At 36.9% G+C, this 21,964-nt stretch overlaps 1 protein-coding gene across 1 annotated transcript in view; it reads left to right on the forward strand.

The window, feature by feature from the left end:
* Nucleotides 1-21,964, forward strand: part of LOC115429709 (thyrotropin-releasing hormone-degrading ectoenzyme) — a 265,248-nt gene that overhangs the window by 213,322 nt on the left and 29,962 nt on the right. Inside the window, exons 11-15 of the mRNA XM_030149384.1 lie at nucleotides 3,886-3,974; nucleotides 7,442-7,575; nucleotides 8,354-8,409; nucleotides 19,266-19,413; nucleotides 19,568-19,674. Of these exons, the coding sequence (XP_030005244.1) occupies nucleotides 3,886-3,974; nucleotides 7,442-7,575; nucleotides 8,354-8,409; nucleotides 19,266-19,413; nucleotides 19,568-19,674 (534 nt within the window). The remainder of the gene's footprint in view (nucleotides 1-3,885; nucleotides 3,975-7,441; nucleotides 7,576-8,353; nucleotides 8,410-19,265; nucleotides 19,414-19,567; nucleotides 19,675-21,964) is intronic.

Below are 21,964 nucleotides of genomic sequence, written 5' to 3' on the forward strand. Positions count from 1 at the left end.
AAAGCATCAAAATGCAATTTTTTTTCCCATTTAGATCTGTGTCCAGTGGTGAAAACAACAATGCCTCTATTTTTCATAACTTTCTTACTGGCTTTGACTCACTACTCCCTCTAGTGGTCACATATATTCACACTGACACTTTGGCCTGTGGCTGTGAAAAAATCCAGTTCATATCTACCATACACTGATATCTTTAACCGAACGTCAGGATTGTATTTTTTTGTGCTTTTTTTTCTAAACACTGCTAATACCTTTAGGTTATTTTTGAATATTTTACCACAGATAACTTGTTTAAACATTTTTACTTTGCACAGGAGAATTTCTTTTGACTTGCAGCGGTACAGAGAATGCTTTGCTTAGAAATGTCAGTCCATTTTGTTCATTTTTAATCTTTAATTTCTGAGCACCTCCCACAATATAAAACAGTGAAGCGTCTCCTCTGCATTTCAAAAGGCTCTGCTGTTGCCAGGATTCAAGAACTCTTCTTTGTATTTTGTTTCAACATCATCTACATGACTGGGACTGAAGGAAGTGGAAGGAAAGATGTCACAGTGGATACATATTACAGTAGTTACCTCAGCCAGAGGGGAAGATCATATTTTCAAACCCTGTTATAAAGAAAAAGGGAGATCCCCACCCCCAACTACAGTGAATCTGGCAAATGATCACAGCCTTTTTCTATTTGTATAAGGACAGTTAATCAGTTGGTCAGGTCTAGTTTCAGTGATGTTATGTGTCCATAAAATGAGAAATGAGGTCAGCTGACTACCTGAATATACTGGATGATCATATATTTTTCTTCCCTGATGGTACAGACATATTACACGATGACAATGTGAGGACTCATCAGGTTCAAATTGAGTGGTTCAGGGAGCACGAGACATCATTTCACACATAGATTTACCACCACAGAGACCAGGCCTGAACCCCAATGAGAATCTTTGCAATGGGCTGGAGAAGACTTTACACAGTTGTCCGACGTATCACTAATATGAAATTTGGGCAGAAATGAATGCAGCTATGGATGGAAATATGATATAATTTTAATGTTATAAAAGCCTTTTGTGGCATAAATGATGCCACAATGAATGTGTCCCACTATCAAAACTAAAGCTCCAACAAAATATTATGAATGTAATGTTTTTTGGGTCAGTCAGAGGAGTACAACATGGGTCTACTCTCAGGGCTCATTTATGTTCACTTTACATACATAAATAGGTACGTCCAGTTCTAACGTTGTCATGTGTCCCTGCCTTCATACTTCTGTGTGTCCAGTGCATTGGAATACGCATTTCTCAATCAATCCACCAGAGGGTGCTGCTCTTAATTAACATACTGGTCAACATGCCCACGTCAGAGGAGGTTTTACTAATGTGGATAATAATGTTGGTGTTTAGAAGGGTGGTTGTCATATATGGCAGTAGTTTTTCACTAACTCATACAGTCATGCTTTGAAAAGTTCTGCAATTTATGGAAATTATTCTCTTCAAATCTCAACACTGCCTCCACTGTTCCCAGTGGTACAGCTCCATATTCTCTGTCTGGGTACATATCCACAAGTTCCCAGAAAACAGACAGAATTGCGTGTGGAATGTAAGCAGAGGACAGACAGAACGCTCCATCTGTATCCGTCTGCATCTTTAAAGTAGAGCAGAAATGAGCCTTTAGTGCATCTCAAGAAGACATAAAAAGTCTTCATCGTGAGATTTTGTGACCTCATAGAACTGCTAGTGCTTTTATTCATTTAAATGTTTGTTTTTTAATCTATTGTCATCCCCATTGTCTTGCTATAGTTCTTATTTTGTAAATAAAACTAAATCAATGTTAGTTTGGTGAAAATGTGGATTTGACGATGTCTGGGAGAAAGTCTGGACCTGGAGGATAGATCAGCTGGGAATCACTGAGCTACAACAGAGAAAAAAACATACTTATGTTTCTTTAAGCCTTTGTCTGTGTTTTCATGAAAGACTAGATATTATACAACAGAATCGAACTTTTATACAGCTGAAGGTTTTGGTCCCATGACATCTTTTGATAGTCTTTTTGTCTCAAAAAAAAAGAAAGAAAGAAAGAAAGAAAGAAAGAAACTGAACTCCATATTTCAATTAACTAATGAATGTATCATTATACTGTAAAGCATCACTTTATGAGTACATTAATATGATCATTTTTAAAATTCAATTATGTAACTTTTTTGTGGATTTTGTTAAGAAATGGGCCTGGCCAAGTGAGTAACGGAGTAAGAAAGCGCTGTGCAGCAATACTAATTATTCCATATCTGTTTTTAAAAATGTATTTAGCAGCAACCGTAATAGCTCAAAATGTAGGTCTAAGGAAGTACTTTAACATGCCATTAAGGAATAATAACCAAATATTTAACAAAAACAGGATTTTTTATCAATGACAAAGTAACGGAGTGAGGAAAAATATATAGCAGTTGTTCAAGGTTTTGAAAAAATACCAAAAAGTGCAAATATTTAGCATACCACACTTTTCTTAATATATGACAGTACATAATATCCAAAAATGAAACTGGTATAATTTTTATTTTAGTTTTAAAAGATGTTAATTCTTGGTAACGGAGTGAGAATCCAAAAAAGTAATGGAGTGAGGTGTTCAGTGTGATGCATCAGAATAATAATCAAAGATTTTATTAAGATACTGATGAAATGATCAGTCTTCAGCCACATATGTTTCATTGCTATATTTAATACACATCTTTCTTCTGATTTTATTATAATATAATACCATTCAATATCATTATAGTATTTGATTATTGTGAAATATAAGATTAGACACGCACATATATTTGAACATTTCTTTTTTTTTTCTATTATTTGATTTTTTTGTGTATTGTTTATCATTATTATTATTATTTTTCTATTGTTTGATTTTTTTATTTGTGTATTGTTTATTTATTTATTTTTTCCCATATGTTTTGTATTATGTCTGTGTCTGCAATAAACTAACCTAACCTAATCTAACATATTTATTTACACATTGTTATTTACATTCTGAATGTATACTGTATACATTCATTTATAACCTTCACTGTTCTTAATTTACACTGTATTCTCATATATTTTCTCATACATCCAGTTGTAATTCAGGTACAAATTAAATAATCACAGTTTTAGAAACTGTAGATATGTCTTTCATGCTGAGTAATCAAAGCTACTGTTCTAGAGAAAAAATAAATTAACCCTGATGTTCACTTTCGCTTGGCCAGGTCCAAATACATTTTGACTCTGGCATCTACATAATGGATTTTACTCCCATTGTACAAGACTGTGGTACATTTGAACTATTAAACATTAATATTTAATCAACATTTTTCTTTTACTCTTTTCTCTGAGCTGATTCAGACCTCCCACATCATGCTGTCTATACTGCTGCAAAATGTAAACTACAGTATTTATCTTTAAAACGTTAGGAAAGAAACATTGGTTTGTTTTAACTCAGTGAAGATGCTGTTTTCAGATCATCTAAAATGGATTTATGAGCCTCAGGAAGAAACGTATTCCAACACCCAAGGTGCAACGATGTTTTTGAGGGTCTGAAAATGTAAAAATCAACAGTCTAACCACACACTGCTTTCACTGGACAGCATATTTAACCTTTCCCGCTTTCACAGAAAGGCAATAACCCTCATCCACTTCCACTTGACTGATGTCCAGTGACTGCTGGCGCTATTACACTCTCACTTTTTGTCTTTTTCTCTCTCTGTAACAGTCGGCACTCCATTTTACAGCTGACTGATGTTGAAAGATCGTGGTTGGCCATCACTCTCAGTCTCTCTCCAATGTCTCTCCCTCTGATAACTGAGGCAATAAAACCCAATCCAGTTCTACTGACAATTACTGACATCGTTCTCCTTCTCCATAGTTTACAGTGGCAGGTGCCATTGACGGTCGCCCTGGGAAATGCATCCACAGTTTGTTCAGAGAGTCTCATCTGGGTCAACAACAAAACAGGTACAATACTGCTGCTCATTATAGGACCATAAGAATGATGTTCAATGTTTAACCCAACACTTGTCTTTTATACTTCTTTGCATGTTTTCTTTTCTTTTAATTTTTTCTGAGGTTTACAAGTAGTGGAAAGAAAGCTTTATTTTTTAGCTCATTATTTCAGAACTAATCTTCAAATCTAACTCATTTTGTGTATAGTAGATTTACTCCTTTTTGTAATGCTTTTTATCTAAATTTTCTACTTTTGTTTAAAGACGTTAGCAGGATATAATACTCTTTTTGTGGGTAAAGCTCTCTCAAGTTATACTCCATGGAAAAAAAAACAAAAAAGAAACAAGCCTTTACTTCTAGTGTTCATCAACAACTTTGGGCAGTTTAATTTCTGATCTAAAGTGGGGCCTCACCCTACTTACAGGGTCCAGAAAAGCAAGGCTATGAGATCAAGACTTCAAGACAGTTTAATTTGAACCAGAAGGAAGAAGTTAGGGAAGTAGGCCAGATTCGGGTCAACAGCTATTTTCTTGTTTTCCTCACCTGGTTTTTTTGCACAAAGTCTGTGCATTGTTCAAACTGTTCTACTAAAGCTCACAACCTAATTTTACAACAGAGAAAGGTGTTTTCCTCTGAGAGGCAGTGATGCTGCCGCTATCACAAGCTTCCCTGTTGTCATGCCAGGTGTTAAAAGTAGGGGGAAGATTGTGGCATTTATATTCTTTACCTCTAATATTCTGCGGTCAGGTTTGGTGACTGGGTTCAGTCAGTCCCATCTAACAGGCACCTGCACAGATAGACCCCTAGTGGTGCTCAAACACCTGCCCTTTTGCCTTGGATGAGAAAAGTGCCCTTTCTGCTGGAGCCCAATTGCTTCTTCATTCATCAATATTTAAAGATGGGGTATGAGATCTTAGAAAAACGGTTCGAGCAAACTACATTTTGAAAATACTCAATTCAAAAGTCTAAACCCCTTTCTTCAGACATCCCCCCAAAGCCACGCCTCCAAAGTACTGGCACACAATGCTTTTTCTCGAGGCTTCACGAGCGCTGCACAGCAACAATTTGCACGGCCCTGACTCCAGCCCCGATCCATGCATACCTCACTCAGTCTTCTCCAACACCCCCGCTCTTACAGAACAGCCCCAGTTCACACCTATCTGACTAACGTTACATTTCCTAGTGATTTATGTTAGTGACAAAACAGTTTGCCGGTGAATTTTCCATCCTAATATAACTAACCCTTTCATGCATGAATTATGTGAATTTTTCCTGAGTGTTTTTATTCCTCTTTAGGCATTAAAAAAACAATGTGATTGGAAAAAAAAAAATATATGAACCTGTTTTTCATGGAGTTGCAGCTGGACACTAGGCGTTTAATTTTTGAAGCAAAGAAACATGTATTTACTGACATACTGTGTGAAATCTATGAAATAAAAACATTTTTAATGCTGCTAATCTGATGTTTTCTCACATTTTATCATACTCTAATACTAGTCAAAACTCACTTCATGGAGATAATATACAAAAAAACTACAACTTTTGTTTTAAAAAATTACATTAATTACAGTCTAATAACACGCATTTGATTTCCACTCAAACATGTCACTGCAGATCAGGTTTATCAAGAACAGCAAAGTTACAGTAATGGTATGAATTGCAGTGGATGAGATGATGCATGAGCGTCCAATGTGTTGACTGATATGGAACTAAAACAACAAAATCCATGAATAAACTAGAGAACTTCTGTAGAATAGCTGTCCACTGTACTGACCACTATGCATGAAAGGGCTAATATAGCCAAGCTCTGGCTCTGCCTTCGTTTCCTGTTCAAGTGTTCCAAACCTCTGAGAACGCACGATTCATGCACGAAGAGGGGTATGCACAGAGGGGGGAGGGACAAATGGCAGTTGAGTTTGATAGACAAATTACTGTTCAATTATTTCGATGGTCTGGTTAAAATGATTGGATGGTGTTTTTTCAGTCCTATCCATTCCACAGGTATTTTTGTGTTAGAGCATTTAATTAATTGTTGTAATCAGGCTGTGAAGGGGATTTTAAGCAATATAGTAAAACATGCTCCAGGAAGACATCTCACACCCCACCTTTACGAAGAAAAAATACTTTCTCTGTCATCAATTCCCCCCAAATGTGTTTTGAGTTCTTGTGAGAATTCTGCCCTGCTCACAAGTCCCCACCACGCCCCTCCCTCCCTCCTTCCTCCACTTAGTGCTCATGCAGTGCTGAACACCAGGCCACACCACTGCAGCCTACTTCTCCTCTGACCCGCAGCATCAGACAGACAGGTAATGAGTGTTCATACAATCCCCTGACGTTGTTTGGTGCTAAATTAACCATCACATTAGCGCCGCTGAAAACATTATGTTGCTACCGGCCCGATGTTGCCTAAAAAACAAACAAACAAAAAAAAAACTCACAATATCTGTGGTTTCAAAGCCTTTTTCAGCTGTTTACTGGGCATTTGTCATATTTAATGAAGAGAGAGAGAGAGAGAGAGATACAGGCAAGCAGACAGAAAGACAGACAGGTTTTACTATTCTACAAATTAGACAAATTCACTAATTTTGTTTCATTTAAAATCGTAATTATTGAAATGAAGGTAGGTCTTAAGTTGAGCTACATGACAGTCTGGTGAGGTCTAATGTGGTATATTACTAATGTAATGTTTATGCTTTGACCTTTTTTGGGGGGGGTTTGAGCGCCCCCCCCAAAATGTCCGTGCACGTGCCTGACACCTAATCACCTACTTTAACATTTCCACTGTCATTTTTTTAGTCTACATTCCCACAGATTTTTGTTGTAAAGGTCTTGAACTGCTCTTTTCAATATGGTGTTCACATGATGTGAGATGAATGATTCAAAGAGACTAATGCATATGTTCTGACTAGCAACAAGGTAAGATCTTACATGAAATCAATGTGCTCTTATACCAAAGTCATCATGAATTTCTGAAATAGTCCACCTTTTTGCCTGTAATATTAATCAACAATTCAAAAGACAGTTTGAGACAGATTCAGCAGTCTCTTTTATAGTTTTTTATAATACATTAAAAAGTAATGGAGTAATTTAATTTGACCTTTAAGAAGTAAGGCAAGGCAAATTTATTTCTATAGCACAATTCATACACAGGGCAATTCACAGTGCTTTACAAAAATGGAAAAGAGACAAGTTAACAACACACAATTAAAACATAATCAGTAAAACACAAATAATAATAAATTAAAATAAAGTAAAAGAGAAAAGTGCAGATAGAACCCTTTCAGTTGTTATATGCACAGCTGAATAGAGCCATTTTCAGCCTGGACTTGCGTGAGCGTGGAAGCACGGACAGACTAATGGATCAGTGATAAATAGGCTATCACTGGGGTTTTACACATTTGAAGAAAAATTAATGATGAAAGTCATATGCTGCTTTAAGGTTAGCACTACTTTGATACATTATTTATTTGTTGTCTCAGAAACCCACAGGATTGGTGAGATGGATGATAACACCTGGTTGCTTGGCAACATCAACCAGACAGGTTACTTCCGCGTGAACTATGACCTCCAGAACTGGAAGCTGCTCATTCAGCAGCTCCACAACAATCCCCAGGTACTGAGATGTGTTTTGTGTCTTTCTGGCATAAGTCCTGTTTCCCACTTAACTAGCATTACCAAGTGATCTGTTTTAATTTGGAATAATTCCAAAGGTCATCTGTGTTTTTTAATCCCATGTAAATCTGCCATGGTTATAGTGTACAAAGTGAAAACTCCTGCACAAACAAATTACATCACTCTAAACACAGAGGTCTTATGATAATATTATCAGCATGCCTGTAATGTAAACATATATACTATGTATCTGTCTGTCTGTCTGTGTCTGTCCGTCCACCCATCCATGTCTGTGATTTGGACTGATTTGTTATATTTGTTGTCCTCTGCCCTTTTGGAGAATCAGAGCACCAAAAGCAGACAGAGACAAACTGATGTAATGCTACGGAAAGGCCCAGCAGTAAAACAATGTGTTAGCTACTGACAAAAGTCCCATTTTGAAAGGATTCATATCAATTTAATCTATGCTGGATTCAGAATTAATACAATTTTCATTGGTTTATATTTATTCTGAGACAGCTATTTCTTATGGGGAACTGAGGCTGTTATATCATTTTCTTGAAAGCCACAAGGCTCCTTTGATGAAAACCAGAATCTTAGCAGAACATGAGAGCTGAGCTCGTCGCTGCCTTGAATGGTGCCATTATTAGTTTTATTGAGTGATTTTGGAGTCTAAACATCTTACATCAGACCCTTTTAAACACTAGAAGTCAGACAATAACACAAGCAGAGGCTGCTCATCCTCCTGTCTTCATGTTTTCCTCTTCTCTCTCTCCTAGATCATCTCCGTTGGGAACAGGGCAGGCCTTATTGATGACGCCTTCAACCTGGCCAGGTGAGTATCCCCTTGGCTAAAGAAAACACACAGGTGCACGTGTTTATGGGATGCTCTCTTCAAAAGTGTCCATTACCATCTGGTGAACGTGTAAATATTATCTCCTTCTCCCCATTTTCTCACCCAGTGTGTAACACTCAGTATGTCCAGGCTAATCCATTGTTTCTGTGTGTGTGTGTTTGTTTTTAATTGATTTCCTATATGGAGTGTGTGTTTGTTAAACAGGACTGATGAGGCAGCTGCCTCTCTCAGATAAGTCTGTTTTGGTGGACTGAATTTTATGAATGGGTGGTTAACATCTTGGAGCTTGCATTTAAGCCAGCAGAGATAAGGACTTGTGTTTGTTGTTTTATATGTATGGTCAGGACTAATTTAGTTCAATGATTTAATTAGGTCAATAATAATTAATTATTTAATTTAGGTCGATGCAGAACTTTAAATCCGCGCAAGTTCCACATGAACATATTGAAGGAGCGCACATTGACCCAAAATACGAAATAGCAGCTGGTATAAGGTAAAAAAAAAAAAGCAAAAAAACAAATATGATGTCAACCTGGAAGGAAGAGACAGAAGACCCTCCACCATCATTACAGTCCTGTTTGGGATCAGTTCAGGTTCAGGTGAAAGACAACCGCCTATGTCCAGTAGTTCTCAAACACTTACACTTATTCTCTCTGTGTCTTTGTCACACACACACGCTGTATAATAGAGGAATGAAACCCGGGAGTTGGACATTGAAAGTACGTAAAGTTTCACCCCAGCGTTAGTTATGGACTGCACCCCCACGTATATTAATGCACCCCCCTGCTCTGACCAAAAAAGAAAAAAAAACAAAAATCGCACCCTTTGGTTAATTTTGTTATCCATGTTGCTCATAAGTTTGTTAAAAGAAAATAGCAGTTTGCCCTCTTGTTAATGTTGCACTTCAGTTGGAATTTTTTTGTTATTATTTTTATGCAGAATGTGAGCTGACAGAACTGTGATTTGATTTTTGTTGGTTGTTCAAAACTACCTTTCTGGGAAAAGTGCAGTACTAATGTTTAAAATACATTTAGTAATATGTTATTTATTTTATTTTCTATTTGATTTATAGCAGCAGAATTATATTACTCCTGTTTTTCTATACTCTATTGTCTCCAAAACTTAGGGGAAAAATGTTCAAAAATTCAGAATAAATACAATAAAGACATTTTGTGGGGTTTTCTTTCTGTCCGTACCGAACCAAAAAAAAAAAAAAAAAAAAAAAGAACCGTGGCTTTCTAAACCGAAAACGTACCGAACCGAAAATTTTATGTATGTAAAATTTACAGACCTAGTATTTTCATTTATTTTTTAATTTATTTACATTTCTAAAATAAGGTTCTGTGTGGGACAACCTGAAGGGGTGGGACTTGGCCATGTCTAAGACATTTTAACCCTTAAATTAAACCCTTTGTGGCAACTTCCAAAAGATCGCTTCTCTACATTTAACCTTTCCTAAGTGATTTATCACTATTTTCTATAGTATCATCTGTATTTTCCATTTTTTAGTGACAATATTTTTCCTGTATTTAATTTACTAATCATGTAGATGTTCATAAAAGCTCAGAGTAAATTCAAAGGTTATTATGTCAAAACAGAAAAAACTGAAGAAAAAGTGAAATTGTCAACAAAATACATCATTAACTGAACATAAAAACATGTGTCTGCTGTGGCAACCACTACCGTTTATCAAACTACATGGGTTTTATCAATGAATCAATGTTGCAGAAAATGACAGTGTTTCCATGGTAACTACGGAGCCTCTGAATGTCCAAAATGGTTATATCTGATAACCATGAAAAGGCACTAGTCTACCTGTTTCAGCCGCATACATGCCCATTGAAAATGAAGGCATTTTAGTCCAATGTAAATGTATTATATTTTAGTCCAATGTAAATGTATTAAAGAACCATATGTGTCCTGCTGAGCATTAACATGTGTTTCATGGAGCGGAAGATATGATGACTAGTTGAATATTAGTATTGGAATGGTGCAAAAGTCACAAACCAATAGGGTGTTGGACTGGTATATGTTTATACTCCTCATCCAACCACAGTCAAATTCACTCTATCCAGATGACGCCATTTATCTGGATAAGTTTTTTTTTTTATTTGAACAATGACAAGCCAAAATGAAAACAAGCTAAAATGAAATAGGAGTAACAAGGATATTTTTAAAATGAAAGGAGTAGAAAGTACAGATAATTGTGTGAAAATGTAAGGAGTAGAAGTAAAAGTCGGCTGAAAAATAATTACTCCAGTAAAGTATAGATAACCTAAATTTCTACTTAAGTAAGGTAACAAAGTATTTGTACTCTTTGTCAGTGATAATTTATGGCTAAGTTGCTTCTTTGGATAAATTGCTGTTGATGTTGATGAAATCTGGGGTTTTTTTTTTCCAACCTAAAATGGCATGGGGATGCAGACTGTCCTCCTGCTGTTGACATGCACATGAACCACATCTAAGCACATCACAACGGACTAAAAATAGGAAGTTGACATTTGTATTGTGGCTTTTGCATTTTGTTCAACCAGTCTAAATCTCTCACCATGGCTGCAGATTAGTCCAAAGTAGAGGATATATTTTTCAGTAATCATGTTGCTACGCTCAGAGGAGAATACCTGCTCACGGACTGTGTGGAAAGAAAGAAAAACAACCTGAGCCAGACTACGACTGTGATAAATGAGCAATCAGTGAGGCTGCAGCCACAGAGAGTGAAAGAGCTACAGCACTGAGTCGTTCCTCATCGTGATGTTTTCAGCCTGAAGCTTTTTGAGCACTGTAACCAAAATTTACTCTGACACCAACTCTATAACTCAATCTAGCCCATCTCTATCTCTGTTCTGTCTCTCTCTCTGAGCCATCTGTCCTCTGTCATGTTGAATGAAGAACAGCTAGAGACAACCATACTGTCATCCTCTGTTCCAGAGTGAGTGAGAGTGTGTGTGTGTATGTGTGTGGACGAGTTAGGAGCTCAGCAGGAGTCTTCCATCTGTACAAAAAAAAAAAAAAAAAAAAAAAAAAAAAAAAAAAGCACAAATACAGATCCATTATTATTCACACTGACAGCAAAAGATGCTTTGATTTAAATTCACATCTGTCACTACGGCGACACAGAACATCATTTCATCCTGAATCACAGGATGGAATATGAGCTATAGTTTAGGGTCTGATGCTTCAAAGAGGGGTGACACAGTTTCATCAGTTTGTCTGATTAGAGCTGTAACTTCGTTTGCTTAACATACCAATTATTATTGCTTATAAAAATCTCACAAAAAAGTGATATCTCCAAGCAATTTCAAAACTATAAATGAAAATATTCAGCTCTTTCTCCAATGTGGCAAATTAAAGAATCAAATATTTCATTTAGGCAGCTGAAGGTTGTAAATTGCCTTAAAAAGATTATGTGAGGTACTGATATTCCAAACTATCAAGAATAAGAGGAAGTTGCAAAACATATTCACTGCTACTAGAACCACAAGTAAATTAACACTATGGGCCTGTTTACTAAAGGTTTGCTTGTGTAAAAATGTGCGCAAACCTGACTGCGCACGCAAAACACGTTCAGACTCGTCTACCAACAGGACGCACCGAGTCTCTCAAATGGGCAAAATAGCTCGTGCAACCCATTTAGCCTGTTAGCCTCAATGAATATGCAATATGGGCGTTTCTGCCAGAAGACGCAAAATTATTGAGAGTAGATGCAAATATTTATTTAGCATGCAAAATGTGATTTACCAAACCTGAAACTGATTGTGGTAGTTGATTTTGCATCTATATTTAGCACGTCTAAAAGGCAGGTTTTAATTGGAACAGCTCCGCACAAACAGGCAGCAGTTGTTGTGTCAAGGAGGCAACATAGGCCCAACCAAAGGCAACGCAGAGAATGAATCTGTTCTGCTTACGTCAACATTTTTGGAATGACGGAAGAAAAAAATATTTGAGACATATGGCCTACCCAGCAATGCCATTTTAGAATTTCTAGATGAACTAGGGGATGATTTGGGTCCAGTCACCAGGAGGAGTCATGCAATACCTTCTGACTAAACTCCTCCAATGTTACATTTCCATGCGTCTGCATCATTCCAGTGGACTGTTACCATTAGTGCTGGAGTATCCCAGAGCAGTTTTTTCAGTGTACTGTCTCCATGACGACAACCACGTAAAATCCTCATTTAAATAGGATGGTCTCCAGGACTTTGCACCTGTTGTCATTTGCGGAGGCAGTCTTAGTTGATCACCTGTGACACACAAATCAATAGCACACGCATTTTTTAGCGCGAGCAAGCAAATTTGTGCCCGTTATTTGCAATCTTAGTAAATCAGGCCCTATGTCTCCACAGACTGTATCACTCACTGAATGAAGTGTGAAGCACTTTAACGCTACACACATCTGTGTTATGGTTTATCAAGTTTTCTCCTTCAAATAAAACACAGATGGTTGTTTTTACAGCCAGTTTAAATTAACACTGTGTCTTTAACTCTTCATGTAGGTTCACTGTTTTGTCCAATTGTTTCTATTACTCCTCTGTTAGCTTAATTCTAACAGCCACAGTAAAACCACTAATCACCTCCGTTGTCTGGACAGTTTGTGTTGTCTATAACTGCACAAAAGATCCAAACAAGGTCAGAACTGTCACAGTTTATTCTGAACTGATGAGCTTAGCAAACACAGTAACATAACCATTATATTAACTTTATACCTTCATAAGCCTCACAATTAAATTCACCTGTGAAGAGCAAATGCTGGGATTTCATCATCAAACTCCTTTTTTGTCATTTAGAGATGTGTCCAGTGATGAAAACAGCAACTGTGCATCTAGCTTTGATCACTTTGTAACTTTCTTTGACACTTAAAGTTATTCTTTTTTTTTTACCAGTTCTCATTCCCATTTTGTCGTGTCTGGTGCTTTGGTCAAAGGCCCAGTGGCATTAGTTTTTTTTTTTTGTTTTTTTTTTTACCCACAATGGCTGGTGGAGTGACTCACTACTCCCTCTAGTGGATTGGCCTGTTGGTGTAAATATATTTGAATCATATCTCTTGAATCCAATACGTTGGTATCTTCAGAATTCTTTATTCTTGACCATCTCATGATAATTTTAGGTAAAACATTTGAAAGTTGAAATTCTACAACTTCAAAACTAATAATTAATCAAAGTAATCTAATAAATTAAGTTTTGTGTCTCCTGCACAATTGGTAGGTAGGTAGGTAGGTAGGTAGGTAGATAGAATTTATATAATTGGTTAAATGTATTTTCCCTTTACATGTTTTTTTGCCTCTCATGGTTGTTTTATGTTGATAATTTGCTTCAGGCATCTTCTTTGTTGGTGTTTATATTGTGTTTCTTACATGAGATAGATAGATAGATAGATAGATAGATAGATAGATAGATAGATAGATAGATAGATAGATAGATAGATAGATAGATTTATTATTATTATTATTATTATTATTATTAAATGCCATGGACTCATAACACTCATCACACAGTACAAAAAACACATAACTGCAAATGTTATTTCTAGTGAGAAACAAATCTCAAAAATGACCCTTTTTTGAATACGTCCACTGTGACAGTCACAGAGATGAAGACACTGCCTCACTAATAAAAATGAGGATATAAAGATATAAAGACATTTCACACAATCACCTTGGTTGCCGTATTACATCAAGTTTCCATAAAACAGCAGATCCTCCATCATGTTACGAAACTTTAGTCTTGACATTGCATTGAGTGATGAAAGAACTTTTTTGGCAGCTGACACAAAAAGCTTGGCAGCAGGGATATTAAACCCATCAGGACGTCCTGGATGAGCTCAGGAAGAAAGGACACCACAAGACAAGTGTTGTTTTCTTACAAACGGGGTATTTTCACACTTTTTTATATAATATATTCTTAAATTTTCGTTTGGAAAAAAAAAAACAGCTGGTTGCTATTTAAAAAGTTTTTTTCTCTGAGGTCATACTAAACATCAAGGACATTTGAAACATCAGAAAAATCCATCATTGTGCTGAAAACCTGCGCACAGAAATTACAATGAATATGTCAGAATGACATTAATGCAGGCCTGTGATGTAAAAATCTGACTATTTATCTTTGTTGTCACTTATGTTTGACTTCTTAATTTGCTGTTGGACTGATCATCTGGGTCATAGAATAGAATAGAATAGAATAGAATAGACTTTATTGCCATTGTGTAAGCAGGCACAATTAAATTATGGATAACTGTAAGTTAGTGATAAAAAAATAATAAGTCAGAAGCATTTCCAGTGTGGATACTGCAGAAACCTAATGTGAAATGGTATCATCTGTCCAAATACACCATAAGTTCCTGATGACAAGAGAACACTTAACCAGAGTCAGATGAGGCACTCATACACTTTTAACCTGTTAGAGGAAGTGAAACTGAAAGCCTGTCTGAATAAAAGCAGATGCTACAGATGTTCCTGTACCATTTATTAACCCCTCTAATTACCTTGGTAACAGTCTGTGGCATCTGTAATCTCACATTTAATGTTAGCAGTGTTGATTCTTCTTCTGGTTACAGAGAGGCTGAAATGTGAGCAATCCATGTTGTATTTAATACTGTTTGGTGGATGCAGGACTGTGTGTATGTTGTGTGTATAGATGTGTGTATGTTTGTTGCTGCTTGTGAAGCTTGTTTAGCTGTAATAAATGACTGTGTCTCTGTGAGTATGTGCTTAAACAGTGATGGATGTCGCCTCTGTGTGTGTGTGTGTGTGTGTGTGTGTGTAGGTGTGTGTGCCTGTGTGTGTCTCAGTGTTGTGTATGTGTGTGTGTGTGTGTGTGTGTATGTGTGACTGCAGCAGTCACTCGTTAGCTCTCCACTGAGCCTTGCTAATGGCTAATGGACAAACAATTAACTGGGCCTTAACGATGTTAACGAGTTAATGAGCTTGTTAAGACGACAACACATGGAGAGACACAGACTCACACACTGAGACTGTAACGGGGGAAAATTGAAAATCTATAATCTCTTCACTGCCCTGCTTTTCTGTGAAGGGAACAAGTGAGAGTAACAGTTAAAAACTGCAGCAGGAGCAGGCGCTGTAAGAACAGAGTGTGTGTGTGTGTGTGGGTGTGGGTGTGTGTGTGTGTGTGTGTGTGGTGGATGGGAGGGGGTTTTCTCCACTTTGGTTAATTTAGTTGAAATGCCAGAGGAATGCATTATTAGCATATTGATTTCCACAGGACGTTATTTTAATTTGTTGGGGTAAATCAAAGGCAACCTGCAACCTCTGACGAAGGAGTCACACAATATCCGCTGCACCAAAACCTCTGCCCCCTCGTTTTTCTGCCTGTGGTTCTCCTCAGCGTACCGTGGCTTGTGTGGCTGAATTTCACAGCCCACATTTTCACCTGAGTTGTCCCTGGTCCTGAGGTCGCTAATGGGAAGAGTACAGAAGTAGATAACTTTCCCAAAAGGCCAAGAGGCTCTACAAGAAGTCAAGCAAGGGTTTTAAAACTCTTAGTTTGGTATAAATGTTAGAAGGCTTCATGTGTAGATATACTATATATATATATATATATATATATATATATATATATAGTGAAACACTGCTGCTGAACGTGCTCACATTTCCTTTTTCCCCCACAGCTCAGGGGCATGGACAGTTTATAAAGTTTCCCTCATGTATAGAGCCAAATGAGAGCCAAAGTCCCACCCCCTCCTGTGTGCTCCTAACCATAATGATTTGACCCTGTTTTAATTACACAAATCATTACGCATAACAGTCACTAAAGATGTGTTAACATTGACAAACAGACCTTAAACATTGGTGACATTAGCATAAATAGACAAACATATGAGCAAATGATGGCATAATTCAAAAGGGATCAGAAAATAACTGTCTCAAGCCACTGACTGTAATGCACTGTAGTTCCATGGGGCACAGAAGGAGGAGGTGGGAATGTGGCTCTATTGTCAATATTGGATTAAAACGATTAATAATGCAGGTCAGGTTTACCCACAAATTCTGTGTATCACAGACAGACATCGCTTTTTATTCCATTTCTGTAATCGTATACATTTATTGTAATCCTTACCTTGCAAAATAACAAAGTTGGGCACATTGTCAAGTCTGATGGAGATAAACTGCACTATGATGATGAATTATATGCCAAATATTATGTGCCAAACAACAAAGCCAAGGTAATACTAAAGAGGAGGAAGAGACCAGAGAAAGCTCAACCACGTGGATCAGGAAAAGAGGCCACTTTAGGCTGCCAGTTTTGCAAGGAGAGGTTGAGGAGGGTATTTTATGCATAACTAAATCCTGTATTGATCAGTGTCATTTTATGCTGTGAGATAGTCATCCCAATTTCTGGCACTGTGAAAAGTTTGTCCCAAGCTGTTTTCAGGAAAACACTGAACAGCACAATCTTTGTACTTAACACAGTGTGACAAAGTATGGAGAAAAGGGAGCTGAAAATCATACAATATTTAACCAGCTCAAGGTCATGCTATCATTTTTTTTCCACTTCCCCTCTGCATCTACCTCACCAGTGGTCCTCTAGAATCTGGATGTCCCAACTCCTCCTTCTGTTGCTGCAACCAGATCTGCATTAGTGCAGTGTTTCCCAAGAGACATTAAACCTATACTTACAGTTGTCATATTACAAGTAACAAGCTGCCCTTACCCTTGTGACCCTAGAATAATTTGCGCCATTCGTGATAGATTGTACTACTCATTACTGAATAAACTGTTCAGAACACACACACACACACACACACACACACACACACACACTGTTAACCATTCCCATGTGCATTTTCTTCTGGATTCCAGCCTCACACTATTTTGTCCCACTTCCTAAATCTGGCCATCTAAAGTTTGCAGTAACAGACTGACAAACAGCCAGAAGAAGTGCTTTTATTTTATTTTTTACAGCTGCTGCCATGACAACAGATGACACAAGCAGTGTATGTGACAGTTTACATCTGCAGGTGGATATGGATGAACAGATGATGGATGGTCAGGTAGATGGATGATGAATGGACAAATGAAAACCTATGACGGCCAAAAAAACGGGGATCAAGAGATAGATGCTGTTGCTATGGATACCAGCATCCCTTTTTCTCTGTGCCTTCATGTTTAGTCTCATAAGCAGTTCAGTGTGGTGTAAACAGGAAGTCTCTGCAGGCTGGATGGATTATGGTAATTTCTCATACCAGGCCAGGTGCATGATGGGAATGAAGATGAATGTGTGGAGGTTGGTGGGGCTGCGTATGAGGCAGATTATGGAAATATGATGGTCTGGAGTTTAGAGTTTCTCAGCTGCTCAAAGTCTTAGAGTCTTATCTCAAACAGATTAGCTTTCTGCTGAGGTCTGTCTCACTCTGAGCCTCTCTCTGTTTCTGTAAATGAACTCTCAATAATAAAACATTAAAAAACATTCAATCTTTCACCTCCTCTCTATGTGTCAGTCATTTTGATTGACAGCTCCACAGTAAAGGTCACTGCTCTCCCAAAGTTGATAAATTTCTCCAAAGCAGTTTCTCATCAATCATGTTTCTTCTTTCGTGCCTCTGCTGAACATCGGTGATCACAATAAAACCCATTGCATCAACACTCTGAGTTCACTTTTTGTCCTCAGCCACACTAATTATTAATATTCATGATGTGTGGGCGGAGCTGAAGGTCAATTCAGGAAGCAGGTGAGTGCCTCCCTCCCCTCAAAACATCATGAATGTTAATGAATGCATACAGGAAGACTGTTAATATTCATGAGGAGGTGGATGTCACCCAGGGTGCTGAGGAGCGCTGGTGGCATTTAGAGTTCAAGTTTTTCTTACAGAGTTCATAATGTAGGTTATTCATAAACACACATGCAGACTGAGGTTTCTATTTGAAATTTAAGAGATCAAACCATCACAGACATGACTTCATGTCCCATAATGCAGCTGTGTCTGATCTTCACTCTGCACCAACCAAATTGTGCAGAGTCAGATGAGGTTTCAGAAGACAAAAAGCCAAAATAAAGAAAACATTTTTGATTATCAAAGAATAATACAATTGTTATTTTCTGTTTGTTTGTTTTGTTTTGCTAGAACAAAGCTTTAAGCGAACTGTTTAGTTCAAAGCAACCACTTAGCAGTTGCTAGATGTGTCAAATGAAGTGGAAAAAAGTTACAATTCCAGGAAATAAACTATAAGAAATAATATGTATAAGAGGGACAGCATTCTGGTGCATTTACCATTGACATTGCACTATTATTTATTCATTTTTTATCTAAGTAAAGAGCTGAAATGTTAACTACAAAAGAATTTATCCAGATAAGGTGTTTCCATTAGCCATCAAATGCATTAACTCAAATGGGCATTTTCCATTTTCCAGCCTTTTCTAATGTGATATTTCAAAATATGCACAAAAATACATGCTTCCAGTTCATTCATTCATACAAGTGGCAGTGACAGTGAGAAGCATCTCTGCAGTCTGAGGGTGTGTTTGATGGTTGTTATTGAAGAGAATAAGATAACCCTGAATCTATAAGTGTGTTTCCAGTGAAAATGCCAGTTACCAAAAATAGAGACATCACAAAAGTGTGAAATGAATTGGCAGAGATGGAAAAAAGTAGTGTAATGATTTTTTGATATGTCTGTCTGCCAAGGTTTTTACGGCACTTGTTTTTCTGTTGTAATCGTCACAGTACATTTCTGGGAAGCTGTTTATTTTTTCACCTGACTTTTATCCAATATAAGGTCAGGTTGTGTGTGTGTGTGTGTGTATATATATATATATATATATATAATGTGTGTATGTATGTATGTATGATCTGATATTTGTCTGTCTCTCTATTTCTCTTTCAGGGCAGGGTACCTCCCACAGGGTGTTTCCTTGCAGCTGATTGGCTACTTGCCTGAGGAGACGTCCTTCCTTCCATGGCACGCTGCCAGCCGAGCACTCTACCAGCTGGACAAACTGCTGGACCGCACAGACGAATACAGCCTGTTCAGTGTAAACAATCGACCAATCAATCAATCACTTTCACAATCAGTCTTTCAGTCAGTTAATCTGCCTGTCTGACAGTTGGTAACAGCTTCACATTAGCAGAATAGACTACTGCACTGACAGCTGGCTGCCTCTTAATTAACACTGTCTGTGCCAACAGGACTATGTGCTAAAGCAGGTTGCATCGCGGTATCATCAGATTGGTTGGCCGACCAATGGACCCAGCAATGAGGGCAGCAACGTCCTGCAGGCGTCATACCAGACTGAGTATGCAGCACACACTTCTACTCACTACACACACTCTGGTACACAAAAAGGCACTGTTACACACTAAGCCCAACAGTTTCTACACAGAATACAGGCAAACATTTTCTTTAGGGATAAGTTCACTTTATTTTTTTCTGTATATACTAATTTACATATTTTGTTAAACGTATTTTCCCTTTACATTTTTTTTGCCTCTCATGGTTGCTTTATGTTGATAATTTGCTTGAGGCATCTTCTTTGTTGGTGTTTATATTGTGTTTTTTACATTAGATAGATAGATAGATAGATAGATAGATAGATAGATAGATAGATAGATAGATAGATAGATATGAAATGACGGTGCATTCATTCATTCATCAACACATAAACAGTGTTTTCAATCAAATGAAAACAATGAAAATATTTAAACACTCTCACAGTAGACTTCAAAAACTCAAAAAAAGTTTTTTTTTTATGAGTTTGGGAAACGTTGATGTGTGCCTGAAGCAGCAGCAGCAGCAGTAGCAGTAGCAGATATCCACCAGTTTCTCCGTGTTTGGTTGTCATTAGCAGCTACAAGTTTGCAGCTTAACTCTGACACACAGCTCATTAACCACGATCACAATCTCAGTGAATGCTCAGTATTTTTTCAACTGCTATTGGCCGTGTAAGGTTGAGTGTTTTTAGTCAGTGCTGTGTTATTTAAAACTTCATCTGAAGATAATTTCAGAGTGTGACAAATGAAGGCAGTATATGCCAAAGTCACAGTTTTTATTTTGTTTGCCTATGCTGCCGAACTCTCATATTGCCTCCCAATAAACCTATAAATACATGTTGCATCCAACAAGGGTATTATCCCACAAGAGGTTGACTGCAAAATGGATCATGAATGGAGCAGCAATAATGAACAGAAGGAACAATTACAGCAAGTAAAACAATTATCATTTATCATGTGGGTAACTGACAATTGCATAGACTGAATAAACTATGAACCCATCCTTTAAAGCTGACTGTTGAGTTAACATCTACCCCAGGGTCAGATGAAAAGATGTATAACAGCTTCATTCCTCATTTCGTACCACCTCACCGAACACCTCCCGGTTCATCTTATGTCATTCTGTGGAAAAATTCTGATTAAAACTTTCTGAGCCCTCAAAAATCCTACAAATCAGCTCCAAACTACACCTTCAGTTTAGAATTTTGGGCCTCAGAGCCAAATGTCCTCATTAAATGAAGGAGGACTATGAAATCTTTAAAATTTTGATATACCAGCAATGAATAATTTCAGATTCATATCATGTTTTGGGGAAAATATAGAGTCAAGATATATATTTTTATTTCTATATTTCTTAATTTATTTATGGTCAGTTTTTTTGGCCCAGATAACTTCTAGGTAAGATAGAGCTGTAATAATACTGCACAGAATCAATATTTGGAGATTTTAGTTTTAGAAAACCAAAGTTTCTTCATATGTTTGATAATTTAACTGAAAGTTTCCTGCAGGATTTCATGGCTGTTCAGTACAAATGAATGAAAATTAATCAACTTGTAAAAGTATAACTTTACAGCTGCTATAAAGCTGTAATTAAATCATGTTGGTTTTTGTATTATGTTCACTTCAAGGTTTTCTATCTATTGGAACTTGTTTTCCTTTTGTATCAGTGAAATTTAATTTTATAATGGCAGAAAATATTTCACACTAGAACACAGGTGTCAAACATCCGGCCCACCAAAGGGTCCAGTCCAGCCCTTGGGATGAATTTGTCAAATGCAAAAATTATACTAAAATATTAACAATCCTTTTAGTTCAGGTTCCACATTCAGAACAATTCAATCTCAAGTGGGTCAAACCAGTAAAATACTATCATAATAACATATAAATAATGTCAACTTCAAATGTTTCTCTTTGTTAAATTAAATATTTTCATGTATTTACACTAAAACAAATTATATTTTACAAAAAAATTTAATAACCTGAAATATCATAAGAGAAGTAAGTACAGTTTTAACAATATTCTGCCTGTTACTCAATGTTTTGTGTATTTGTAGATCCAGTGTGATCTGTAAGTTATAATGAACATGTGTAAATGATAAACTGAGACAGAATATTGTTAAAATTATACTTTTTTTTCAGTTTGTTCATGTTATTCCCTTCTTTTGAAAGGGTAGTTTGTAGATGTAAACCTTTTCAAATTAACTTTTTTCGCTCTAAAACATAGAGAAAAGTTTGGAGTTGACATTATTTATATATTATGTTATTATTTTACTGGTTCAGCCCACTTCAGATCAAATTTGGCTGAATCTGGCCCAT

The sequence above is a fragment of the Sphaeramia orbicularis genome, chromosome 12 (genome assembly GCF_902148855.1).
Source record: "Sphaeramia orbicularis chromosome 12, fSphaOr1.1, whole genome shotgun sequence".
NCBI classification, from domain to species: Eukaryota; Metazoa; Chordata; class Actinopteri; order Kurtiformes; family Apogonidae; genus Sphaeramia; species Sphaeramia orbicularis.